Source organism: Gambusia affinis, linkage group LG10, assembly GCF_019740435.1.
Source record: "Gambusia affinis linkage group LG10, SWU_Gaff_1.0, whole genome shotgun sequence".
Lineage (NCBI taxonomy): Eukaryota > Metazoa > Chordata > Actinopteri > Cyprinodontiformes > Poeciliidae > Gambusia > Gambusia affinis.
This window is the reverse complement of record NC_057877.1, coordinates 28,738,644-28,766,478: the sequence shown is the minus strand read 5'-3', so window position 1 is coordinate 28,766,478 and position 27,835 is coordinate 28,738,644. Positions and strand designations below refer to the sequence as shown.

The window sequence follows — 27,835 nt, the reverse complement described above, 5'->3', positions numbered from 1 at the left end:
TCTCTTTTTGAATCATTTAGTTTCGTCTCATTTAATCTCATTTCCTCTGATAAACTAACTTTAAATGTTTTATTGTTTAGATTATTTAGATTAACATTATTATTTAGACATTTTGTTGTTTGGATGAGAAATTAGTGAAACTGAAGCTGCGTTCAGGAACATAAACATTCAGAGTCCAGACCGAAAAGCTGCTCATAATGAAAGTGAAAACATGTTCTCCTTCTGTCCAGCAGAGGGCGCGGTGGCCTCCTGCATGAAAACATGTTCTCCTTCTGTCCAGCAGAGGGCGCGGTGGCCTCCTGCATGAAGACATGTTCTCCTTCTGTCCAGCAGAGGGCGCGGTGGCCTCCTGCATATAAAGGCGGCCATCAGAGGGGGGCGTTTCTGTTTCATTTGGGTTGTGGGGGTTCATGTGTCGAGCTCATTTTCTGCTTCAGACTCAGAAAAGGAGCACAAAGGAGACGCTGCTGCTGCTGCTGCTGCTGCTGCTGCTGCTGCTGCGTCCATCCATCCGTCCATCCATCCATCCGTCCATCCATCTGTTCATCCATCCGTCCAGCAGGATGGACGGCTGCCTTCAACTCCTCTCAGGTGAAATTCTACTTCCTGTTTATGATCAGAAAACTGTTTTTTTTCTTCCTTTCATTGAAGCGTCTCAGCTGCTCTGATTTCATTTGAATAATAAAAGCGAAGCGGCAGAATCTCTGTTTAACATAAAAATGGCTCCAAATGGTTAAATGAATGCAAATATCAGTTTATCTGAGGCTTTGTTCATCAGCTGATCAGCTGATAGGTTCACAATCAGCTGATCAATTCATCAAAATGTTGAAGATAATCACTGATTTCTGTTAAATCAATCTAACTTAGAGCTATTTTTTATGATAATATTTAATAATCATGTTTTCCTCTCGTTATTCGTCTCGTTTCTGAGCGTCAGAGCTGTGTTTTTCTGGCCGGATCCGGTCCGGTTCTGTTTGTTTTCAGTGTTTGTTTTCAGTGTTTGCTGCTGATTTAAACATCAGAGTTCAGCCGTTTGAAACGGGTTTGTTTGAGCTGCAGGATTTACCGTGTGAATGCAACCATCAAAGGTTTTAAATAAAAACATGTTTCTACATCATTATTTCATTTATTTAGAGTAAAAACTATTTGACACACGTCTTTAAAAAAGTGGTTTGAGTCTCTAAATGCTCACAGTAACTTCATTTTACATTTATTGGTATTTTTTATGCTTTTATTGAACAAACAGTGGAGAAAATAGTAAAACTATCAATCCTGACAGTAAGGACAGTTTTTGGGATTTTAAACATAAATTGTATTTATCATCAGAATGACAAAATTTCTTGCCATTATCAGAAATTTATCATAATTTTTTTGATCTTCGTCCTGCTGCAGAAATGTTTTTCTGTAGGTAAAAATGTTAAATTAACTTTTTGCTCCTTTTTTGTTTCCAATTTTTTCCTCAAAAGTCTCCAGAACCAGAACAAGTTTTTGGCACAAGTGAGGAATTACACTTCAGTTTCTATCCCTCACAGCGTCCAGAGATTAAATATAAATATAGAAACTTTAGAGGAAATAAAATAAAGGATGGAAGGAGAGATACTAACAGCCACATTTTAATAAAGAAAAGAAAAAAGGAAGTTGAGTTGTTTTATTTATTTCCCAGTGGAGAATCTGCCTATTTTGACTTTGGGCTCTTTATTTTGTTCATCAGAGACAGAAACTGTTTCTGAAGGTTAAAGTTTGTGTCCAGGATGTGTGGGGTCTGCAGAACTGTTTTAACCCTAGACCTGTAAAAGTCCTGGATGTGTCAGAAGGCCTGGCGTGATTTATTGGTGTCTGTCTCTTTAAGGCTGTAAAATAAATCATAAAGCATGATGTCACTCAGAGTGCAGTAAGTTTTCACACCTGGTAGTCCAGTAGACTCGGTTCTACTGGATCCAAAACGTCATCAGCAGCATTTTTCTGACATTTTTTTTTTTTTTTTTTTTATGTTTTGGAGTTTGAATCGTTAATGTTTTTGCAACAGCAGGCAGCGCGTTCACACCTGTTGGGTTCCGATCAAGTTTTTCCTTCTGGATCAATTCAAATCCGATTGAAAGGTGCTTTATTTATCTCAAAGGCATAATAATGTCGTAACTCTTATCATAAGCTTTGCTGTTGATTCTGTGGGAAGGAAGGATCTCCAGTAGCAGTAGGTCTCGCAACCAATCTGAAGAGGCCTCTGACTGAAGGTTGTTGCTATACGATCATCATGACATGCTAACAGCTAATATCCGATATTCCTCAGTAACATGTCCTGGATGACATCATCGGTCGTTAGCTAGCTCTGCTAATCCGCCTCCTTTGCTGTTGCAGCTTCTCTTGAACTTCCTCCTCCTCTCTCTCTCTCTCTCTCTCTCTCTCTCTCTCCCTCTATCTCTATCTCTCTCTCTCTGTTTCCATTTAGGCTCCTTTTCAACTCCTCTGGGTTTTGGGGTCGTAGTTCAGGGATTATTTGAGCTTTTGAAATGCTAATCACCTGCATCCTGTTGTAAAAAAAACAAAAATAACACATTGTTGCCATGGCTACGGATCATAACAACTGTCCAAAAATTTAAAAAAGTGTCAGAGTAAAAACCTTGTAGCTGCTCAACGTCCAGAACCAGAAGGAATAATGACTAAAAAAGTTTTTATAGATTCCATCCATTTTTTCATGATGAATTTTTTATATTTGTTTTTTGCAGGACAAATTTCTGCCTCAGAATCATCTGAATACTTTCTGTCTCTTTTGTTATTTTACTTTCATTTCTCTAGTTGGGAAATCTGTTGTTCTGACCTTTTCTTCCTGGACTAAAATCTCTCTGGTTGTCTCATGTTTCTGTTCATGTGGACAGGAGGGACTCAGCCGGAACCACAGCTGCTGAAATCACCTCTGGATTCATGATTATCCTTACAACTGTCAGGTTAAAGAGCCCCCCCGCTGGCCCCTCCTACTGGGCCCCGTTGGCCCCCCCCTGCTGGGCCCCGTTGGCCCCCCCCCTGCTGGGCCCCGCTGGCCCCATCAGTCATCCACCATACTTCTGTTCTGTTGGCTCAATTCGTTTCAGTTTCTTTGGTTAAATCTGTGTGAAATCCCCAAAACTAAAACCGTTTGACCAACTAGGATTTTAGTTTCTCTGTCACTTCAGGCTTTAATCGGTGATGTCCAAAGTGCGGCTCGGGGGCCACTTCTGGCCCCTGGGCTGATTTGTTGTGGCCCTGGTGGATACAGATGGAGATCTTTTATTTGTAATCAGGGTAAAATTATGTTATGATTTATGCAACTCAAAGTTTTCATCTTTTATAATAAGTAGAACCAGATAAATCCAAAGTCTTTGGCTGCATTTGCTTCGTTTATTAAACTGAAAATGGAAAACGTTTTGAAAGAAAGTGACCCAAATCCTGCTCTTAGAAATTAAATAAAATTTTTTCAATTGAGCCCAAATAATCTGAAGGGAGTTTTGGATATAATGACTAAAATCCCATTTAGTACCAAAAACCCCACAGAAAAACCGGCAGACTTTATTTGCTTTATTTTATTTTTTGGTATTGAGTACTTTAGACAAACGTGACAAAATGTTTGGACACTCCTGCTTTAAAGGTGACCTGTTATGGAAAATTACACTTTTTGTTCTTCAACTGTTTCTAAAAACAACCCAAGTGCTTAAAAAACACCCAGCTGGTTTTTTGTTAATGTTTTTGGTGTCTGGAAAATTTGACATTTCAAAAATCTCCCGATACTTTCTTTTTCTTTTTCTTTTTCTGTGACTTGCTGCATTCCTCTAGGTTGTGCAGGAGGCTCCACTTCTGCTTTTCAAACATGCTCGGTTGTATAGTTGTGCGTCTGTTTTCAGTATAAGAGTGATTTTGTGCCAAATGTAATGTTCTATCCTCGCCTGTCCTGATTTGCTGTTTCGCTCTGCAGTCGTGCTGCTGATGTCATCGTGGTGCGTTCAGGGCCTCCGGGTCAGCCTGTCGCCCAGGCGGCCTCTGCTCCGGCTCGGCTCCCACCAGCACATGGTCTGCCAGGTCCACGACTGTCCCACAGAACCGATCATTACCTGGGCCACCGTCAACGACCGACCCCTGGGGGCGTCCATCAGTGCCAACAGAACCCACTCCACTCTGACCTTTGACCCCGTTAAGATAGAAGACGAAGGGCAGCTGACGTGTAAGGCCAGGTGTGGAGACAGACCGGCGGAGAGCCGAGCCTCCGTCGGTGTTTACTGTGAGTTTCCGACCCGAGGTGAGTTTGGCCCGGCCGGGTTGCTGTTCCTGACGCCGTCTCCGTCCTCTGGTTCCAGCGTTCCCCTCGGACCCTGAGATCACCGGGCAGGACCGCCTCAGAGATGGCATGGAGGCGACCCTCACCTGCCGGGTGCCCAACCTGTACCCCGCCGGGGACCTGAACCTCACCTGGGTCCGAGGAGACACGGTTCTGAAGAGCACCAGAGGGTCCGGGTCCAGCTCCGTCCACTTCCTGCCCCTCAGGGAGGATTCGGGAGAGAACATCACCTGCAGGGCGACGCTGGTGCTGCCGGGTCTGCCGTCGGACTTCAGGACCAGGGAGACCACCACAACCCTGAATGTCCGCTGTGAGTCAGACTTTCACTAACCGGGTCAGAACCGAGATCAGACTGGGGGGAGAGTTGGTCCGATTCTCTACATTCCTCCATTTTCAAAATCCTCAATCAGACTCATAAATTCATCTTCAGTTTTAGTCTGGCGCTCTGAATCACTCAAGGTGTCAATATGAGTCTGAAACCCTCAATTCATCATCAGCTCTTCCTCCTCTACCTCCTCTTCCTCCTCTCCAGATGCTCCAGGCCTCATGAACATCTCCGACCCGGTGGCGGTGATGTCCGGCTCTCCGCTGACTCTCACCTGTTCTGCTGAGGGAAACCCTGAGCCGACCATCACCTGGACGGCAGGCGGTCGCCCTCTGCCCGGAGGTCGCGGAGGTCAGCTCGTCCTACCGGCGGTGAAGCTTTCCGACGCCGGACGGTACGAGTGTGAAACCAGAAACTCAGAAGGAAACCAGACAGCAGCTGTAAATGTCACAGTTTTAGGTAAGAGTGAACGTCTTGTTTCATTTGTAGCCGCGGCGTGACGTCATGCTAACGATGATTAGCTTTGGTTTTAGCTGTCAATATAAAGTGGTAAATCTTAAACGTGTACATCACACGTAAAAGGAACTGGGACGCAGAGCTTTGCTGCTAATTGTCAACGGTACTATGATGACAAGGTCAGGAAAAAATTTTTAATTAAAAAAAATTATGACAGAGAGTGAAGTAGCTCAGTTATGCTAGCTTGATTTTGACAACCTTAACATGTAGATGTGCTGCAGAATTCTGTGTTTCGGTTCAGTTAAAAAAGAAAGGAAGACAGCGACCCTCACATTAACTCTGACAGATCATCAGTTATAGAGCCTGAATAGAGCAGGTGTTGCTAATCTACCACTACTGTGTTAGATTAGCCAATAGCAGCTAACAGCTAATCTACCACTACTGTGTTAGATTAATCAAAAGCAGCTAACAGCTAATCTACCACTGCTTTGTTAGATTAACCAATAGCAGCTAACAGCTAATCTACCACTGCTTTGTTAGATTAGCCAATAGCAGCTAACAGCTAATCTACCACTGCTTTGTTAGATTAACCAATAGCAGCTAAGAGCTAATCTACCACTACTGTGTTAGATTAGCCAATAGCAGCTAACAGCTAATCTATCACTGCTTTGTTAGATTAGCCAATAGCAGCTAACAGCTAATCTACCACTGCTTTGTTAGATTAGCCAATAGCAGCTAACAGCTAATCTACCACTGCTTTGTTAGATTAGCCAATAGCAGCTAACAGCTAATCTACCACTACTGTGTTAGATTAGCCAATAGCAGCTAACAGCTAATCTACCACTGCTGTGTTAGATTAGCCAATAGCAGCTAACAGCTAATCTACCACTGCTTTGTTAGATTAACCAATAGCAGCTAAGAGCTAATCTACCACTACTGTGTTAGATTAGCCAATAGCAGCTAACAGCTAATCTACCACTGCTTTGTTAGATTAGCCAATAGCAGCTAATGTTAGATTAGCCAATAGCAGCTAACAGCTAATCTACCACTACTGTGTTAGATTAGCCAATAGCAATTGGTAATTTCCAGATGTGAACAATAACATGCTATAGTTTTATTCTGTAGTCCTCATTGTCTACTTCCTGTTTTCTCGCTTAGCTCTGCCCACCAGCACCTCCCTCTCAGTGGATCCAGGTGAGGAGGTGGTGGAGGGCCAGCAGGTGAATTTCACCTGCAGGTCTGAAGGAGCTCCACCTCCCAGCCTGGTTCTGAGGAGAAAAGGGGAGGAGCTTCTGAGGACTGACTCCGCCCCCCTGCTCAGTTTCAGCCTCCCCTCCGCGTCGCTGGAAGACTCCGCCCACTACGAGTGTGAAGCCTCCAACCAGTATGGCTCCCAGCAGGAGTCCAGGTCTATCACTGTGAGCGGTACGTCTCAGCTGACCGACCGGACCGTGATCCTGCTGGGTCCTGTTGGACCTGGACTCACTGTCTCCGTCTCTCTCTCCTCAGCTCACCCGCTGCAGCTGTTTTCCAGTCCTCAGGTGTCAGCGGAGCGCGGCTCGGCTCTGATCCTCACCTGTAACGCCTCCGGCTGCCTCCACCCGCCCGCCTTCAGCTGGAGAAGGACGGACCGGAACCGGACCCTCCTCCAGAGGACGGAGCCGCAGGACGGCCAGTCCCACCTCCACCTGCTGAACCTTGACCTCCGGCATCAGGGAGGCTACAGCTGTGAGGCCGAATGCGACTCGGTCATCAGGACCAGAGAGATCCACGTCCAGGTCTACTGTGAGTCCGACCCGCATGTTTCAGCCGCCCAGCTGGTGATGATGGGAGGAATAAATAAATGATTAAAACCTAATTTACTGTCATGTTCATGCTGATAATTGGATATAAAGCATCTTAGCAGCAATAAACCCTCCAGATGACGATGTTCATATTTCCATCAGTTTGGCTTCCTGCCTGCTGACTTAAAACGGAAACAAACAGCTGAAACATCAGAAATTACTGAAGCTGAGAGGAAATCATTCCAGCATCAGTCTGCAGGATTGAGTTTCATTCTGACACGCTGCTGCAGCTCAGCCTGCCGGGACGCATTTAGTGCCGCCGCTGAAGGTCGAAGGTCAGAAAGTTTTACATTGTTGATTTACTCCCAGAGAGAACAGCAGCGTTTCCTGACGCAGCCCGTGGACACCTCCTACTGCTGGCTTTTAAAGACGCAGCACAACCGCAGAGGGGATCCGGTTTCTGGAAATAAAAGTGAATAAAGTTTAACTGGAGGCTGCAGCAGCAACAGCAGAAGCTGCAGCAGCAGAAGCTGCAGCAGCTCTGGTTGTTTATATTAAACCTGTAGGACAGATGAACAGAAAAAGACCCAACGCAGCTGCTGAGCGTGAGAAAAGTTCCGTTTCTCCGCCGTTTTCCTTCAGCTGCAGTTTGAGCTGACGGGACGCGACCCGGCATGAGGAAGACAAACAGAACCAACCGGCCCACGCGCTGCGACCCGTCAGCAAGACTCTCCAGTCAAACGGCTTCATCCGGCCGCAGAGCTCAAATCCCCGTTCTGGCTGATGGTCGGCTTTATGACACCGTCATTAATCAGAGATGCTTTAAACCAGAAAATCCAACCTGATGCAAAAAGAAACGGTTTCAAAAGTTTAGAATAAAAACAAAAAATATATTAATGAAGTCATTTAACAGGAAAATAGAAACTAAACGTAATTAATCAATCATCAAAATAATCTTTGAGGACTTTACTAATCGATTAATTAACTTCTAAAAAAAAGAAAATTTTCTGAAAAAACACATTCAGAGCGATGAGACAAAAAACAGAAAACTAATAATTTAGCATTTAGGATAAAAAAACTAAGTAGCTTCAGCTGGTTAAATTCTGGCAAAACCTACATAATTATTCACCAGGAGATAATATTTTTATAAAATGTATGTAACAACCTGATGACTGGATTTTCTCTAAACCTTTGCTGTCGACATTTTGTGTACTAATTTAATGAGGATTATGGAGGATTAATCTGACATAAACTAGATGAGTGGGAAGAAAATCAGTTCAGAAGAAATAAATTCATAAGATGAAGAATCTTTATAACGTTTTAAACACACAATACAGTTCCAGTTCATTTTAGTTTTAGAAATTTTAATACTTTTCAGGCAATAAAATGTTTATTTTCTTTTTTTTAAAAGAAATTAAGTAGATTATTTGTTTTATGTCTTTAATGTTTTTCTAATATTGTATCATCTTTTATACAATAAGTTTAAACTGTAAATTTAAACTTACAGTTTAAATAAATGAGCAGCTGGATGTTGAGTTCCTCTTACTGGTTTCTCTCCAGCGTTCCCATCTGACCCTGTTCTGGAGGATCCCGGTCCGGTCCAGCTGGGCCAGGAGGTCCAGCTGCGCTGTGATGTCACCGACATCTTCTCGGCCAATCAGCTGCGGTTCCGCTGGCTGTCGGGGAACCGGACTCTCATGGCGGAGATGCACAGGTTCTCCGGCTCGCTGCAGAACGTCTCGTCCGTCCTGCAGCTGAAGGCGGAGGAGGCGGCGCGGGTCGTTACCTGCAGCGTGGAGCTGCTGACGGCGGAGCGAGACGTCTGGAGGTCCAGAGGAACCAGCATCGCTCTGCAGATCCACTGTGAGTCGTTTGGGTTCCAGGGAATCAATCGATTGAAATACGTTAGTAATCGATTCATCGCTAACTAGAGAATACAAACATAAGAAAGACAATTTGTTGGGAAAGTAAAAACAGAGCAATAATTAAACTAAAACTAGAAAACATATAAACTACATTAGAGCTGCAGTGAGGAACCTTCTGAAGAATATTTGTTAGCATGTTGAAGCCGTCAACCATGTTGAAACAGTTTGATATGAAACAGATAAAACTGGATTCCTCCACCTTCTACCAGCTAACCACCAACAACCAATCAGAGCCAGGAGGCGGGGCTTAGCGCTGACAATCACCTCTCCTTGTGACTAGCATAGCCTGGAGTAAAAGTTAGGCTAGTTAGCTTAGCATTGTTGTTTATCAACCATTAGTATATATATATATATGTAATTTTTACAGGAACTGATGGTAACGTATTGATTGTGCTATAAATAGCCCTGTGTGACTTGAAAACTTCATACTGCTGCTTTAAATCTAAAAATATAATATGTGAAATAAAATGTGGTTCTTTAAAAATGCTCATTTTCCAAAAGGAAACAATTTGACGTTGTTTTTTAAGAGGTTTTCTAACTTTTGTAGCTCTGAGTGAATCTTATTGAACTCCTGGTCAAAACTGGTTTTAGTTTTTGCTTCAGATCGTTTTATTTTCTCTGTAAACTGTACACTGTCTCTTTAAGATGATTGTTTTCTGTCCCAGATGCTCCGAGGTCGACCATCCTGTCCGTCTGTCCAGGTGAGGAGGTGCTGGAGGGCCAGCGGGTGACGCTGACCTGCCGTTCGGACGGAGCTCCGCCCCCCGCCGTGGTGCTGAGGAGAAATGGGGAGGAGCTTCTGAGGAGCGACGCCAACTCCTCTTCCTCGCTCTCCCTCAGCATCTCCTCCACCCTGCTGGAGGAGTCGGGCCTCTACCAGTGTGAAGCCTCCAACCAGTACGGCTCCCAGTTGGTCTCCAACTTCATCACCGTCAAAGGTCAGAATCCACATTCATGCTAACCTGCTAATAGCAGCTAATTAGCACTTTAAAACATTTAGAGCATCTTCATTTTCTGAATAGAAGCTCTAGTTTACTTTCCTCTTCTCTAAACGTTCAGTAGAATAAAGTTTAACGTTTGTGCTGCAGTTTGGTTACTAAGAATTCAAACAGTTTGACATTTATATTCATGCTCTTATTTTGAAATCAGTGAAGGTTGTTTATGAAGTAGTTCTGTTTCCTCCCGTTTTCAACCTGTGATGAAGTGCAGAAAGCGATGTTTATTCAGTACCCAGAATGCATTGGGAACAGTTTAAAAATCCACTGAAACGTTTTCAGACCAAAGCTGCAGAGTTAGAAAACTCAACAAACTGAAACTGTGAGAGAAACTTTGGTCCCGAAGAATCAAACGGAACAGGAAGGTCTGCAGTAACACCTCCCACTCTACTGAGGGCGCTATCCTACTCAACCACTTGGATTTGGAACTTTAGCATTAGCTTCTGCTAATATTCATTAATATTTAGGATTAGCGCTGCTAGCTTTTTGATTAGCAGTTCCCATCACTGCTGATGTACCAAAATATAATCCAGTGCAGCGAATTTCCTTCAGACAACAATAAGTTAACAAACTCCAGATCTGGTTTCAAACCTTTCATCCAGTTCTCTGCCTGTTTCTTCTCCGTTCTGACGGGTTTTATTAAGAAAGTCGACCTCTGGCTGCTTTCCACTACATGTTCAGACAGAAATAGACTGTCGGCCCGGCGGGTCGAACTGGGTGTTGGTTTGATCTCAAGTCCCAGAAATGTTTCAGTCAGGAGGCAAAGAAACGTCCAGAACGTTAAAAAGACGAGCAAAACAAACCAAAACAAACTCCTAAACTTCTCATTAATGTCACCGACGTATTTTCTTAGTTTAAATGTAAAGGTTAAAGGTCGATGTGTTTTCTCTGTGGAGTGGACAGAAATATTATCTATCTTTTAAAATAAATAAACTGGAGATCATTTTCATTTCAGATGTTTTGACGTTGTGATTCAGTAGAAATCTTTTCCTAAAGCTGTTTGATTTCCAAGAAATTAGCAGAAACCAGTTTGACTCCCAGTCAGTTGACAGGTTGTCCACTATCAGGTGATGATGTGCTGGTAAAAAGGTCAACCGGCAGGTCAAGAGGCTTCATCTGAAACGCTTCGACCTGCAGCTGCCAACATTCTGGACCCGTCAGCAGAAACGCTGCAGGAAGACGTTTCTGAGAGGCTGTTTGTCCAAAACGCCGACGGGTCGACCAGCAAGCTGCTCGGCTTCCTGACGCCTCTCCTGACTGTTCTCGGTCAGAACCTCCTTAAAGTGTTGGAATTAGTCACAGCGCCGCCTCCCACTCGCTTCAGAGATTTATCACAGTTAATGTCAGCGTGCCGAGAGACGGCCGGAGCCTCGATCACGTCGACCAGCAGAGGATGAATCACTGCAGCAGCAGAGATTTTATAATCACTTCCTCACAGCAGGAGACTTTTAAAAGACAAACCGCAGCAAAACTCTGGTGTGACGCACATTTTACCATTTTCTCTCTCATGTTGCAGAAAACTTTACAGAAACAAACACCTACATAACTGTCCTGGTTACCTGGCCGCCAGGTAGGAGGGTTGCCAGGTAACCAGGTGGGCAGGTGATCACCTACTTACCTTAACATCCAGTCTTCTCAGTATTCAGATGTTGGAGATCTTCTCGTTGGCTTTGTCTCGGTAAAGTGACAGAGATCGCTGCGTCGTCAGCGTGTCGGTGAACGTTAGCTGGTTGCTACGTGAACAGAGGATCATGTTGGGCTTTGAGCCTGAAGGAAGCAGGAAGGAGACCGGACAGGACTGGGACTGGACCCGGCACAGTAACGCCTCCGTTCTGGTTTCGTTTGGTTTAGCTCCCCCGAGGAACACTACCGTCCACATCTTTCCCTCTACGGAAGTCCAGGAGGGCCAAAATGTGACTGTGTGCTGCCAAAGCATCAGCTTCCCTCCACCGGCGGTGATCCTGAAGAAGCTGAGCAACGGGGCGGAGCTGTTCTCCACCAGCGGCACCTTCCTGCTGGTCAACGTCACTTCCAGCGACTCGGGTTTGTACCAGGTCAACGTCAGCAACGACCTGGGCTCCGAGGTCAGAGTCTTCAGCATCAGAGTCAGAGGTCAGTAGAATCACCGGCTCACTAAACGAAGGTCTCGGGTCGCATTTCATTTGGTTTTTTGCTGTTATCTCTTTTGTAGAGGTCAGAACTGGATTTCCTCCCGGTTTGAGCATCATCCTCATCTCAGCCGCCGGCGTCGCCGCCGGGCTGACGGCCTCCACTCTGATCCTCGACTACATGAGGAGATCCAGGAAGAAAGGCTTCTACCAGCTGCCGCAGTCTGCGCCGCCGTCAGCATGAAGCTAGCAGTGAGCTAACAGACTCTAAAACATGGCTGCTTCTCCTTCCATCTGAACGAGTGGCTGAAGTTTCGCAGCCTTGGTGTCTGATAGCAGCAGGAACGAGGAGGCGGGGCTTTGATTCGCTGAATGTGGCGAACGATGGACTGACTGAAGATGTGAGAAGGCGATCTCTGACGCTTTTCTGCTCTGATTTCCTGCGTAACGTCGTCATGTGGCTGCAGCTAATCTCCCTCTGGATTCAAGCTTTCTCCAGATCTCCCGCTTTTCCCAGCATTCTTTGCTCCAACGCTGGTGTTTTCTCTCCCACAGAGTTCCTGTTTTTAGTCACATTTAAAAGTCTGAGATAATCAAAATTAATATCAAACAGAGATAAGAAGAGAAACCTGTTTGATACGTTTATTTATTAATGTAAAAAGTAACCAGACCAGCCTGGATTTTTGTTAAAAAGTATTTAACTCTCTTGTCAAATCAAAAATAGCCTTTTGTAAATATTATTCGGTAGCTAAAAAGTTAGCTGTGCTAGCCTTAAAGCACTAATCATTAGTATCAGTGCTACACCAGCATAGTATTTAGCGGAAGCTAATGCTAACGCTAACTCCCGTGTTGCTTCGACACACTGAAACATTTAAACTGGTAAATCCCGTCAGGATGTGAAAACGTCCTGAAAACCGAACTCTGCGTTTAAACGTGTCGCTGCCTTTCTACCTCACCTTCCTTTGAACCTGTCGTGAGCCCAGCGGTAACCATGGAAACGTAAATACTTCTTGCACATCTGGAAAGGCAGCTGTCCGCTCTGCTTGTAGAAGCAGCTGATGCTCCAGATCCATTTAAAACGCTGAAATGTTTCGCTGTGTGTTCGGTACTGACGCAGCTCTGTACTGTTCATTTAAACCTCCTCGTTTTTAATAAAGATATTTATTTCCTGTCTCTTCCTCTGACACTCAATGCGACCTCATCATCTCATATTTTGGGATTTGTATTTTCTGGGAATTCCTGGTGATTTTCCCGCAGCTTTTACTTTCGCTTCTGCTGCAGTTTACTGGAAACCTGCAGGTCGTTTCTTTCCGCGGTTTCTGGAGAGGAAAACGGCTTTTTGCTCAGGTTATTATTTAATTCACGTTGATTAGATAAAAATACAAACTTTATCTCTAAATAACCAGAGGTTGTTTTAAGTGCAGATTAAACCCGGGTTCGTCTGGATCGTTTTTCCAGAAGATTTAAAAGGAGCCGTTTCTGGCGGCTTTTGTCTCCGCCGCTGGTCGCCATGGAAACTGGGACGTGAGGTGTGAAGTGGACCGGGTCCCTCGCTGGTGTCGCTGGACCCGGTTCAGCTCAGACAGACACACACAGTGGCGGTCTGTTTCGTTACCGGAACGCCGACCCCTCCGGTCACGTGACGCGGTCTCCATGGCAACCAGGCGAGGTCCAGACGGCGAGAAATTAGGAGAAGCTGCAGGAGAGGCTTCATGTTTACAGACCAGAACCGGAACACGCTGTGTGGTACCAGCAGAACTAAAAACATGAGACACCTGAGAATGTTTACTGTAAAAAATAAACTGGTAAAATTTGGTCAGTTATTTTTATTTCCTGCAGATGTTATGATGGCCTCATTATTTTTAATAGACTTCATTTTATTTTCCTACTTTTTCATTTTCTACATTTTCTATGGTTTGTTGTGAAGCACTTTGTTCAGCTGAGCCTGTTGGAAATGTCCTATAAATTAACTTAACTTGAACTGTAAAAATCTGTTTGAATCACAAATTTTTACCCTGATTTCAATTTATTCGTGTTTCTGTTAATCTAGAACCAAAATTTTCCATATTTTTCTCCTGGTTTATTCACAAAAACAGAGAACACAGGAAATAAATCTGTTAAAAGAACGGAAACTTCACATTTCTACGCTACATTTAACCTGTTCCCATTTTTTACAGTGTACTGTAAAACCTGCAGATCTGGAACAAACTGCAAAAGAATAATATAATTTTCATGGTTCTGCTCGGTTTTCTAACCCCACAGCCAGAGCTAGCTAGCAGCTGATGATGTCATCCAGGTGTCCTGAGCAGCTTCAACACCAAACTGCTGCAGGGAGAAAAACGTTTCAGATGTTTTCAGGAGAAACTTTTAAAATCCTATTTTAAGACTTAAGTTTTCCAAGCAGACACTTCTGTCGGATCTGCTGCAGCAAAACGTCTTGAACTCTCGCTGACTCGTTGAACAACCCTGAAGGTCAAAGGTCAAAGACGCTCCATCCTGCAGAAATCTGCAGCTCTAAAGAGACAAAAAGCCAAATTAAGATCTGCAGGCAGAGATTCTTCAGGTCAGGGAACCAAATGTCTCCATTTTAACTGTGCAGCAGGAAATACCAGCAGGAGAATAAAATGACAAGACGCAGCAGAACGCCTCCACACGCAGGGTGAAAGGTCGCAGCAACGCGGCGGGACAGCGAGCGCCACACGGTGAAAAAACACCAGATGGAGCAAAAAGAAACATCCATTGTGACGATTCTGCTGAATCTGGAGAAAGCAGCGCAGCAGAGACACCGAGAGCCTGCAGGCCAAGGTCAGAGGTCAACTTCAGTCCAGGCTCTGCTTTTATATAAACCACTGAATCTGAACTCAGCAGGTTTGTAACCTGAGCACAAACTTAAATAGAACTGGATTTATTTATTTTACATTTTTAGAGAAAATTTAATGCAGCTGCTGCAAAAACGATTTGTTGTTTTATCTAAAGTTTATCAAGAACAAAATCTTACTAAATAATTTTGATCCAGTTCATAGTAAAAATATATTAGTACATTTAAAATAAGACAAAACTAACCAGTAACTTTTTAGCAAGAAACAAGAGTTTTATTTAGGTAAATGAGGAAAAAGTTCTAGTATTAAATGAAAGAATCTGTCAGTGGAACATTTTAACTTATGTTATGGGAAAATCTCTAATTATTTCACTTATAACTTTTTCAAACCTGTTAGAAGACTTGAGACAAAATAAAAACTAAATAAAACCAAGTTTGACTTTACCTCCACTCTGTTAGCGTCCAAATAAAAACACTTGGTTGTTATAAAGTGATACAATGTGGAAAAAGGTGTGAATACTTTTACAAAATAAAAATAAAACAAAATAAATAAGTCCACCAACAGTTCAGATGAGATGCTGCTGAATAAATGAGAATCTGCTCCATATTTCAGTTTCTTTTTGAGAAAACCCGCCGATGCTCAAACTGCACAGGAGCGCCATCTGCTGGTCTTTTCATTTAAACCTTAACAAACAATAAGGTTTATTTATTTTAAATCAAGTCAGACAATCCGAGCTTCCTGATTTGCTCGCATTTCCGTCTCCTGTAAAACCTGTAAACGTCTCAGAAACTTTATAGATAAATATAATAATAATTCACTTTTTTTTCCTAAACTGGTGATAAATTTTGGTTCAGCTGCCTTCATGTTTTTGTGTCTGTTTTAGACAAACATGATTCTTCTTTGCTCTTAAAGGTGAAGTAATTTCTTTATGCCCCAAAATTTAAAAAAGAAGCAAAAAAAATAAATCAATTGAGTTTTGAATTTGAAAATGATCAGAAAAATGTTAATATGCATTTTATGCATATATTCAAAAATCTTATTCCTATGAAGCTGTAGTGCTTTATAGGTTGGTACTGTGAGTTTTACTGTATTATAAGGTAAATTTGGTTTCTGCATTATTTCTGTTGGAAGCAAATAAAAACGTAATTTAATGATTAATTTATTTCAACTGAAGCTGGGATAGTGGTTACATCTTAAAATGGACCACAAAGTATTTAAACTCATTGATTTTATGTAATATTCCAATTTTGGGTTTCAGCAATTGTAATCATCAAAATGATCAGACTCACACACAGGGGCGGTCCTAGATGAGATTCACCAGGGGCCCAAGGTTGAGAACGAAAGAATCCAAACATGGCAATAAGTTGTTTTAAAGTGTCAGGTGGTTGTAGATCCCTGTTCTGGCAGCTGAACCAACAAATAACTTTTAATTGATTGTCAAAGAACTGAACTTGTGAGTGTACGCTTTAGAACTCAATTATTAAAACGAGAAACTGATATCCTAATTTACTGAGATGTCCCTTCTCAATGGAAATGAACGAATAAATACCAGACATAAAGGCAAAACAGTTATAAACATTGTCCAAAAATAACAAAAAAATAAAAAAAGCAGTGACTGATCATTACTCTTAGTCAACATGTGTCATTCTTTGGCTCACTAAACCCAAAAAGGGAAGAATCTTTAAAAAAAAAGGAGGAAAGGCTCAAGCGCTTTTATTGTGAAACCTGTCCTCGCCGGAAGTTGACAGTTAGCATCTCAGCCAGTTTACGTTCCCAGTGAGACTGAGGAGCGTCCAGGTGTAAAAATGTTACCTTTATCTATCAAAGATGATGAGTACAAACCGGCCAAGTTCAACCTGCTGCTCAAACTGTCCGGGTGGTTCAGGTAAGATGAGCGCTGCTAGCAGCTAGCCGCTAGCTGTGACTGTTAGCCGGAAGCTAACCGGTTAGCCTGAACAGATCTGTTCCTCTGGCAGCTCAATGTGCTTCAAACTTGTTTTTATTCAGCTGTCAGGCTGTAGACTGGCTGGTTTTTACCGCAGTTTGCGTGTTTGTGTTTGACTGTTTGGAGTTTTTAATCCCTGCTTCCTTCGTGGGTTTATTTGTTGTGACTGCATGTTTGTTTCTGTTCGCTTTTCAGGTCGATTTTAGCTGATAAAACCTCCAGGAATCTCTTCTTCTTCCTCTGCCTCAACCTCTCCTTCGCCTTCGTGGAGTTAACCTACGGCATCTGGAGTAACAGGTAGGCAAACAGCCCGAGCTGCATCTCTGTATGATTTCTGTTCTCTGGATGTGCCACGTAAGTGTTAGCGGTGTGTGTGTGTGTGTGTGTGTGTGCGTGTGTGTGTGTGTGTGTGTCATCTTTAATCTGAGACGCTGCAGTCACTCAAACTGCGCATGACAATAGAAACTCCTCCGGTCATCAGATATTAAAGCTTTTAAATGAAATGTTCGTCTTTAAGTTTATCCCTCCATCCTGTCTGTGTCCGTTTTAAATCAAGACAAATAAAACTTTACATTTGCAGCTAAAAGGTAAACATTAAAATGTTTGTAAATTTCCTGTATTGTGCGCAATCACTTCCTGTCAGAACTGAGCAAGCTCTGCACCGGTGGCGACGTTATTCTGCAGTGCATTATTAAGCAATAGATAGTATAATAAAATAAAACAAAGTCCTAATATGTGTGGAAATATAAATACTCCTAACTGCAAAGATTGAACAAATTAAAGTTGTTTGACTGAGATTGTGAGGCTTAAATACAGAGTTATAAAATAAACTTGTAATTCGTAACATTTATTTACAAAAATAGGTTTAAGTTGGTTCAGCTGAACATTTATTCAACTTCAACAATCCAGAGACATTAATAGTTTTAGAACCTTGAAGTTTCAGAGAAATAAAACAAAAACAAATGGAGATAAAAAAATCACTAAAGTAATAAAATAAATGAATAAATTACACAGGATGAGGATCAAAGAAAACACCTGAAATATAAATGGTGAATATAGATAACAAGATATTTATGATCAAATATAAAATAATGGCAAAAACAGTCAAATCAAATAGACAGACATCATAAAAATGATTAAAAATAACTAAAACAGTTAACCTCGTCGTCTTCCTCTTCCTCCTCCTCTTCCTCCGGGTCCAGTTTAGGTCTCATCTCGGACTCCTTCCACATGTTCTTTGACTGCACCGCCCTGCTGGCCGGCCTGGCAGCCTCCGTCATCTCCAGGTGGAGGTCCAATGACAGCTTCTCCTACGGGTAAGCCCCGCCCCCAGGCCCCGCCCCCTCCACCGCTCTGAGCTCGGCTGCTCGGGTCTGATCGCTCTGTGTTGTTTCACTCCCAGCTACGTCAGAGCCGAGGTTCTGGCCGGCTTCGTCAACGGACTCTTCCTCATCTTCACCGCCTTCTTCATCTTCTCAGAAGGAGTGGAGGTGAGTGTGATGACATCATCGCAGGCCGGACACGTGACCTTTCAACCTTTTGAACCTGGTCCGGTTCTGGATGCTGCGCAGCTGAAACAGTTTTTACTCTTAATTTTTAACAATCGGACCGTTGTTAGGATCCGTAACCGTGGCAACAAGGTGTCGTTTGTAGAACTTGGTGCAGCTGATTAACATCTCAAACAATGAGCTACGACAGCAAAAAACAGGAAATAAATAACGTGGAACCAGTAGAGGAGGAACAGCGCCACCCAGTGGAGACAGTTCAGCCATCAGCTGGTTGTTGGAGGAAAAATGTTTCCGTGTCGAATCATTTCCTCCAGTTTTCTGATTTGTCTCTCTGTCAGAGAGCCTTGGAGCCGCCAGACGTTCACCACGAGCGGCTGCTTCCTGTTTCTGTGGCCGGCCTGCTGGTCAACCTGGTGGGGATCTTCGTCTTCCAGCACGGAGGACACGGACACTCGCACGGGGACGGAGGTAGTCCAGCTGGAGACGAGACAAACCCGCCGCCAAGCTAACAGGTCGCGTTCCTAAAATCCTAAACCTGTCGCTCCGCAGGTCACGGTCACAGCCACTCTCTGTTCAACGGCAGCCTGAGCCACGGACACGGAGGACACGGAGGACACGGACACAGCCATGATGGACATGGACACAGCCATGACAAACACGGAGATCATGGACACGGACACGGAGATCATGGACATGGACATGGAGGACACGAGGACTGTCACAGTGAGTCAAACGTCCGTCTTTTCTCCGTCAGTCGAGACGTTTTCAGAGAATCTGAACTTGTTGCTTTTTGTTCCTCAGATGAGCTTCAACGCCCAGGAGAAGGATCCAGCAAGCAGATCCTACAGGGTGAGGACACACACACACACACACACACACACACACACACACCTATGAATGGAGGCAGGTTCTGAAAAGTCCAGAGAATCGTGTTTTTTCTGAGTCGTCGTCTCGTTTAGTTTTCAGTCTGTGGAGGAACCTGGATCAGAACCAGAGACTGATCCTGACACATAATACAGCTTCACTCCACTTACCTGCAAGCAAACCAAAGTTAGAGAAAATACCTTGATGTTCGTAAGAGGCAATTTGATTTTGCCACCAGGGGGAGCTCTGACACCACATTGGTGTATCTGTTCGATGTTTGACCTGAATTTATTTTAAAATATCTTTACAAGCAGAACAAAGAAGTTTTATCTGAAGGGTGAGAAGCTGCTCAGATTTCCTGTTTTCATCAATGAATAGAAAAACCGTCGTTGTTCCTCAGCAGGGAAATTCAGAACGACAAACAGATTCAGAGCTAAACTGTCCAGACCCATTCAGGAAAACTGAAGTTTATGGAAAAGTTCATTTACTCAACAATCAAAACATTATGTAGATTAACTGGACAAAGGTTAATGTTTTAACACCTTTATTTCTCTTAATTATAATGATTTTCTGCTAACAGCGAATAAAAACAAAACATTTAAAAGGTTCCACTTCCTGTTTGAGTCCAACAGAACCGTCAGCCTGTGGCTTTAGGAAACATGAAACTGATCCTGATACCAGTTTGAATTCATTTCAGAACCAGGGCTGCAACTGACAGTTATTTTATTGGTTACTCTGTTGATTTATTCTGGCGATTAATCGATTAAAAAATTGCACTTTCTGCACATTTTTCATTTGACCACTAAAGCCGTTTTATACAGTATTAGAAATACATTAAAAGATGCAAAATAACACATTTATACAATAAAAACACATTTTATTCCCAGAAACAACAGATGCATCTGCAGCTAACAAATCTTCACATGGGAACATTTCAGCCTTTTCTGCTTGACTTATCAATACCGTTTAGAGCTGATCTATTGATTATTGTTTCATTTACAGATTTAATAACTGGAAAGCACAAGGTGCTTTTAAAACTCCCACTGATTATATATCAGATTATATATCAGATTATATATTATATATCAGTATATTTGTTGAATGCAAAATGTATTTATATATTTTTTGGTCTAATTACTGCTCTAAATAAGTTGTTCCTTCAAAAATTTGCTCTTTTTTTTTAGTTAACAATCGATTACTGGAGTAGTTATCAATTATTCAATAATCGATTAATCCAATGAATAATTTCAGCCCTAGTTATGATAATGGTTATTAGTCGTTAATTGTGGGTAAAACCTGCGTTCTCGTTGCGTTCCCTTCAGTTGGTTGATGGCGGTTTGCTTTGCAGGCGTTCTCCTCCACATCATCGCCGACACTCTGGGCAGCATCGGCGTCATCATCTCCGCCCTCCTGATGCAGAAGTACGACCTGATGATCGCCGACCCCATCTGCTCCATGCTGATCGCCCTCCTCATCGGAGTCAGGTGAGCCCACAGGTGGGCGGAGCCTCAGCAGGGAACCAATCAGCTCTCTGAGCCGCCAGAGTCCGGCCGTCGGGTTGTTGGGAGGTGAAGGGGAACAGTGGAGTGAGGTCACTTCCTGTTCAGAGGGGAAGCTGCTGCTTTGATTTAAATGTTGAGCTGAAATCCCTGGAGACTCAGAGGGAACCTGAGGAACCGCGGTCGTCCCTCAGGGTTCCTCCACTCTGGATTTGGTTTTCCAGATGTTGATCATCTGGAAGCTGCAGAATAAAATCAAGATTTCTGGATAAACATCAGAATTCATAAAGTTTCACTCAGAAGCTTTTAGCTGAAGAAAAGATTCACAGAACAGCGTCATGTCCAACCATCCGTCCGTTTGTCCAATCGCTCATCCATTTGTTCATTGATCCATTGGTCCGGTTCATTGATCCATTGGTCCGGTTCATTGATCCATTGGTCCGGTTCATTGATTCATTGGTCCGGTTCATTGATCCATTGGTCCGGTTCATTGATCCATTGATCCGGTTCATTGATCCATTGGTCCGGTTCATTGATCCATTGGTCCGGTTCATTGATCCATTGGTCCGGTTCATTGATCCATTGGTCCGGTTCATTGATCCGGTTCGCTGATCCATTTGTTCATTGATCCATTGGTCCAGTTCATTGATCCATTGGTCCGGTTCATTGATTCATTGGTCCGGTTCATTGATCCATTGGTCCGGTTCACTGATCCATTGATCCGGTTCATTGATCCATTGGTCCAGTTCATTGATCCGGTTCGCTGATCCATTTGTTCATTGATCCATTGGTCCAGTTCATTGATCCATTGGTCCGGTTCATTGATCCATTGGTCCGGTTCATTGATCCATTGGTCCGGTTCATTGGTCCAGTTCATTGGTCCGGTTCGCTGATCCGTCCTGATTATTCTGTCCACTTGTCCTTCCTTCTGTTCAGTTTCTGGTTTTTCCATATTTTCACCTTTCATCTAAAATTTATTGTAAACTTTTGCATTTATCCATGAACAATGACTCAAAAATCAGTGGAATAGTTTTTTTATTTCGTCATGTATAAATGTATAATATACATTTAACTGCACATATTTAACTGATTATTTATGGTCAGTTAAATAATCTGTGGATCTTCTAATTTTAACCTCTAATGACTCCAATAACCAAACCAGAAACTCTGCAGAATTTTCTATGATTTCTGATAAACAACTTCAAACGTTTTCCTCTTAAAACCAAATGTTCCAAACAATCGACTATTGGCCTTAAATTCTCCAATGATCCAGTTTATTGATCATCAGAAGACCTGCTGGGTGTAAAATGATCGATAGATTCTCTTTAACGGCCTCCAGCACAACGACTTCCAAACCAAGAAACGATATTGATCAAATTCATCTCTGAAGACGGCTGATTAATAAATCTATAAAATACCTCAGCAGCACAAACATCCTCACCTCAAAACCCCTCAGGTTTCCTCCTCAGTTTGAATTTTAACTGCATCCAAACTCAACCTGCGTTTTAACCAAAAGGTTCCCAAACTTTTAAAACCCAGACTGAACATATAAAACATCAACTTTCTCCTCACTTTTATTCACTAATCAATAATTATTTCCTTCATTTAGCATAAATACTGCCGTACAGTCTGATGTTAGCTGCCACCAGGGTTTTTATTTTATTGTTTTATTTTGTTTTGGACAGAAATGCTTGAGGAGCCAATCAGAAAGAACAAAATGTCAAATTAGTTTCTGTAATTTAGATTTTATAATACAGATTGAATAACAGAGTTGACTTCATAATAAAAATTATTAATTAAAACATTTATTCATTTTAGCGCCCCCTGCTGGCTCCCTTTATAAAAGCACCACTATAAACAAACCATTCCTCCCATCAATTCAATTCAGATAACTAGATCTATTAAAGAGGACCTATTATGCAAAATTCACTTTTGTGTGAAGCAGTTTGGGTTTTTACTGCTTCTAAAAACAATCCAAGAGATTAAAAAATAGACATTTTTTGGCAATGAGTTAATGTTTTTTTGTGTGGAAAATTAGCCGTTTTTAAAATCTCCTGATTGAGTCACATTCAACATTTACTGCTGTATGCTCCGTACAATGGCTGCTGGAAAACACGTTTTGTTGTGACTTACCATCCAGAAACCACTTGCTGCATTCTTCTTGATTGTGCAGGAGGCTCCACTTCTGCTTTTCAACGATGTACAGTTGAATAAATGCGCAACTATTTTCATGTACAGAGTTGTAAACACTGAGTTGGGGGGCGTGGCCAGCGGCAGCATGTTTGGATTTAAAGTGACAAGACGCCTTAAAAAGCTCGTCCTCAAAGCAGAACTGGGCAGGCGTGTTTTGTGTAGGCCACAGATTTATGGGTCTGTAATATCAGAATGTGTCACGTTTTAAAGCCAGGCGGCTCGGAAACGAGGATTTTGAAGACGATGAAAGCAGGACTTAACCAAAGCGCTACCTCTGAAGGCGGCGAATAGAAGAAACCCAAATGGGTTGAACCGCCTCAACATTGTAGCTTCTACAGAACTTCAGCAAAGACGAAGGAGCAAACTTAGTTTGTTCTGCTGCAGGTTGGATGTGTTTTAAAACACCAGAAGAAGAGTTTACAGCCTGTGTCTTCAATCTAAACTCTGCAGATGAAAATACGCTGATGGGTTTCCTCTCAGGTTTCAGCTCTGCAGACTCATTCCTCGGACCTGAAAGCAGGAAAATCAATCCAAGCCCTGATGGCGGCTCTGGAGGCCGGTTTCCACTAATGTAAAGAACGCTCGGCCCGCGGTTAATGGCCGTCCCGGAGCCGCCATGCGTCTCCTGACCAGCGGTCGGGTTTCTCCGAAGCTTCGGTGATAAATCGAGCCGCCGTGATGCAGTCTGACGGCTGGAAGCGAGCGGAGCCGCATATTTCAGGACTCGGCAGAGCGGAGCTGTGGTCAGCCCCGAGGCCTTCACCCGACCGCAGAGATCAGGTTTCCGCAGCTGGAAAGTCGGAGTCACCGCGGTGCTAAACGCCTGCAGATGTGGAGAAAGCCGGACCGAACTCCAGCTGAAAGTCTGGATTCTGTTTCGATGCGTTGTAATGTCTTATTGTGATGTTCCCTGACCTCTGACCTCTGACCAGGAATCATCAGTTCAATTCTTCAAATCGGTGATCTTCCCGCTTGTCAGTTTCAATAACGTGAAACCATATTTGTGTGATGACGTATTTTATAAGCTCCACATTTTGATTTAGAAAATATCCAAGATGGCGTCGCAGAAGAAGCGCTCCAAAGACGGTAGTGCAGAGCTTCAGTCACAAACGGGATGAAAACCGTCAACATCCTGGAACGGTTGGCCTCAGTGTTCAACCGGTTTGTACTTTGTGATCAACATGTTGCTTAGTAACGGCGCTGACTCGAGCGTCTTCTGTCAAGGATGCTGCAGCTAACGGGGATGGGATGAGCTGCTAGCTCCAATCGGTTCCAGCATCGTGTGACGACGTAGGTTACCTTAGAAAAACTTTAAAATGGCGACGCAGCAGAAGGTTTCCAAAATATGATTATATTTCACAAAAAATACGATACTGGGCCAGTTTGAACATGTGGAGAGCTTTTAATCACAATAAAAGGATCAAACATCATCCAATAATTGACCATCCAACATTCAACTGGTTTGTATGAAGGTAAGTGTTTGATACGTTGCTTAGCAACAGCGGTGATGCAGCGTTTTCTGCCATAAATGTCCACCACTTCCTGGTTATTGTATTGATATTAGAGCTCTACTAAATAAATAATTTCCATCTCATATCAACATTACGGTCATGTTACGATTTTATGAGCTGTAAGAAAATATTATCCACTAATAGAAATAAAAGCTTTGAAATCTATTTTATGGGTGTAACTTGAGAGACGAGTTAATAAAATAATAATTTTTATTAATATTTTAATATATTGAATATGTTGAGTGTGATGCTAGCTCAGAGTTAGCACGGTTAGCACCGCTTTCATCAACTGGTGGAAATAAATAACATCTGAGAGGATGTTCCAAACATGGTGCCTTTTTTAATTGAAGAGTTTATTTCCTAACTCAGAGAATCGATAAGCGATATTGATAATGGAATTGGTAAATCCTTATCATTCCCATCCTGACCTCTGACCCTCAGTGTGGTGCCGCTGCTGAAGGAGTCCATCGGTATCCTGATGCAGAGAACGCCGCCGTCGCTCGACAACGTGCTGCCAGAGTGCTACCAGAGGGTTCGTACCTGACGATAAGCCCCGCCCACTCAAACCCACCTGTTCAGTTCTTATTCCAGCTACAGATCCGGATTACGGGCGTGTCTAATTCCTGGTTTGGCGCGTTCAGGTGCAGCAGCTGCAGGGAGTCTACAACCTACAGGAGCCTCACTTCTGGACGCTGTGCACGGACGTTTACATCGGGACGTTAAAGCTGCTGGTGGCGCCGGACGCAGACACCCGCTGGATCCTCAGCCAGACGCACAACATCTTCACTCAGGTATCCGGACACGAGTCCAACACCTGGAGCAGAAACTGGTTCAGTTCACTCACGGTCATTTAATCTGAACAAGTTCACTTAAATTTACACATTTTTAACAGATATGAATAAAGTTACCTCTACATTAAGGCCTCCATGCTAAAGTCCAAGCACGCTGCGTCCTCTCTGTTAGCTCGGTTAGCTAGCCTCCTCCTCTGCAGCTCAAACTGAAAGTATAGCCGCTTCTGGACGAGGGAAGCTAATGGACCTTACCAAGCTCCGCCCACAACCGACCCACGTTACCGCAAGTCTCACAAGCAAAGCCTCGTAGCGCATTATTTCTATGTAAACATGACTCCATTAGTGCATCATTTCTACCGGATTTTCACAATATATCAGCTACTAGAATGGACAGAGGAACTATCAAGTTCATGTCATCATCTGGGAGGAGGTTACTGGTTTCTCAGTCACAAGCTGGTTGCAAACCTGAGGCCAGCAGGTGTCAGTCGGTCAGTTATGGTAGATCTGAAATTTGGTTTGATGACCTCAATATGAGAAGCTACAGACTGATAAGAGGAACCAAAGAGCTCTGTTACGGTAAAGAAGCCATTTGTTTGTTAAAAGTTTATGAAATCTATTTGTTCTATTTGATGTTTGTTGTGAATGACGTATAATCACAAACAAACAGGGTAATTAGTCCAACGTTTAGAAACTACAGCGGCTGTAATGCGCCACAGCAAAGGTAAACAAAAGTAAAATAACCCGAACAGGTGATCAACCCAAAACCACTCGTACCTTTTTACTTTCTCTCTCTCTCTTTGTAGTTTAAGCACACCTGTTACCGTATCAACCGCCTGCGCCCCGCAAGACGAGCAAACATTACGTTAAAAACATAACATTCAGTCCGTTACGATATCAAGTTTCCAGGCTTGATATTTATTTTTGGATTATTAATCAGCGCTTCCCTGAACACAGCGATGGTTGATTGACCAGCTGTACTTGGTGCTAGAGAGGCTAACAGGAGTAACAGTTTAGTCCAAAGCCTTTTCTGCTAAAATAAAATCTTTAGTGTGTGTCAGATACAGTACACGTTGCATATTGAGCTGTTTAGCTAACGTAAGACTGTGTAGCAGACAGGCTTCAAGGTGTAGAAGTTGTGTCAGTGCTGCTATTATGCTGTACTTAGCTAACGAGAAGCGTGTGTTTGTGAGACGGCCACCCACGTGATCACGTAGAATGAGCATCAGCCAATGAAAAGCGGCCCCTCTGGTAAGGTCCATTAGCTGCGCACCTTTTTATTTGAAGATACAGCTAAGGAGCGTCTGAATGCTCCAAATGTTGGTTTCTATCTGCCTCTACAGATATTAGTATTAGTTTGATACCATCTAGTGGTTGGAGTGTGAACTACATGGGAATCATCGAAGCTGAAGTTTGTGAATTTAGCAGATAAACTCGGTAAATAATCTCAACCTTGAGCTAGATTATGCAATAAAACATATTTAAGTTTGCTAATATCTTCTACATATGATATATATTAAAATAAACATGTGACCAAATTTTTAAAGTTATTTCTAGTTTTGGGTTTGGAGCTTTTTAGTGACGCTTGGCAACTAAGGAGCGTAAATGAGTAATTATTAGTATTAAAATGAATGAATTAATTTTAAAATTGGTAAATAATGTGCATGTATTTTGATAGTTACTTCAGATTACAGCATATATAATGATTGAATTAATCACTCAAGTGCATACAGTAGAATATTATTTTACTGTGATCAGGTGATAAAAACTAGTCAGGAGATTAAAACCAGAGATTGTTCAAAAATACACGTTGAAATTAAATTTGTAACTGATTTTCATTTATAAAAATTTTAGCATTTTCTTGTAGTTGAAACACAATGATAAAAAAAGCAATGGTTGCTCAAAAACAAATTGACTCAATTTCAAAGTTTTGTTTGAAAATTGGCTGAATAATAATCAACATACTGAGATTGAAAAATCTTTCATTCATAAAACGGTTCAAACCTCCATTTGTTATAATTTCTATATTTTAAAATATCAGCTGGTTCTTCAGAGCCAGTGTGACCCCAGATCTCTGGTTTACTCTGAAGCTAATCTCTGTGACAAAGTGAAGTTTCATCTGTTGCAGTTAGGGTATTTGCTACTTTAGCCTCTCGGCAGAACCCCGCTCGCCGTCTGCAAACCAGCTGCTGTTTAGTTGTTAAAACTTTACTTTTAAAATGGAACCTTCAAGATTTGATTTCTAAAATGAGCAACTAGCCTGAATTAAGCTAGCATTAAAAGAACTACGAACATGAACGATTCAGTTCAGACTGAACTTTGAACCAGTTCCTATCGTTGGTTTCCTCTGCAGGTCGGCGTCAGACAGCTGTACGTTCAGATCGACACGGCCGCCATGTAGAAGCTCCGCCTCCTCTAGTCCTGGGACCAATCAGTCATCTGCTGCTGGGTGACCTTTGACCCCTCTACAGAAGGGAGGGGTGGGGACACACAAAGAACTGATGAACTCAAAAGCCCCGCCCACGTTGGTGGTTTTATAAATAATTTACTGGGTTTGGGGGGCGACTCGTCTGCCTCGCTCCTCCTGCCCTTCTCTTTGTTTGTAGCAAAGGATTCTGGGTAAGTGCCTTCATCAGAGACAATCTGAGCCCCTCCCACTATTGGTGACATCACACCTGGTGTCTGCTGATCGGCTCAGTGAAATGTCACCGGGTTTTTCCGTTTTTTTTACTGTGCCAAACCATGTGACCAAATCATGTGACCTGTTAGTGGGATTTTTTTAACTGTAATAAATCAATTTCTCTGCTCAGTT

The 27,835-nt window shown here is 42.7% G+C and overlaps 2 protein-coding genes across 3 annotated transcripts; both read left to right on the top strand.

Moving 5' to 3' along the window:
• Nucleotides 1-368: 368 nt before the first annotated feature.
• Nucleotides 369-13,069, top strand: vcam1b (vascular cell adhesion molecule 1b). The gene is made up of 10 exons (XM_044129283.1): nucleotides 369-591; nucleotides 3,944-4,246; nucleotides 4,323-4,613; nucleotides 4,836-5,087; nucleotides 6,243-6,509; nucleotides 6,594-6,869; nucleotides 8,429-8,731; nucleotides 9,459-9,731; nucleotides 11,640-11,900; nucleotides 11,980-13,069. The coding sequence occupies exons 1-10, from the start codon at nucleotides 411-413 to the stop codon at nucleotides 12,138-12,140; spliced, it is 2,568 nt and encodes an 855-aa protein (XP_043985218.1). The 5' UTR covers nucleotides 369-410; the 3' UTR covers nucleotides 12,141-13,069.
• A 3,377-nt stretch (nucleotides 13,070-16,446) lies between these two features.
• Nucleotides 16,447-27,832, top strand: slc30a7 (solute carrier family 30 member 7). Of its 2 annotated transcripts, XM_044129281.1 has the most exons (11): nucleotides 16,447-16,600; nucleotides 16,856-16,957; nucleotides 17,863-17,976; nucleotides 18,063-18,150; nucleotides 18,507-18,636; nucleotides 18,718-18,891; nucleotides 18,970-19,017; nucleotides 20,381-20,516; nucleotides 24,677-24,767; nucleotides 24,877-25,026; nucleotides 27,377-27,832. In XM_044129281.1, exons 1-11 carry the CDS (start codon nucleotides 16,521-16,523, stop codon nucleotides 27,422-27,424), a joined length of 1,161 nt encoding a protein of 386 aa, XP_043985216.1. In that variant the 5' UTR covers nucleotides 16,447-16,520; the 3' UTR covers nucleotides 27,425-27,832. The 2 variants fall into 2 exon arrangements, with proteins under 2 accessions (XP_043985216.1, XP_043985215.1); XM_044129280.1 differs by having other exon boundaries at nucleotides 18,718-19,017.
• Nucleotides 27,833-27,835: the final 3 nt, after the last annotated feature.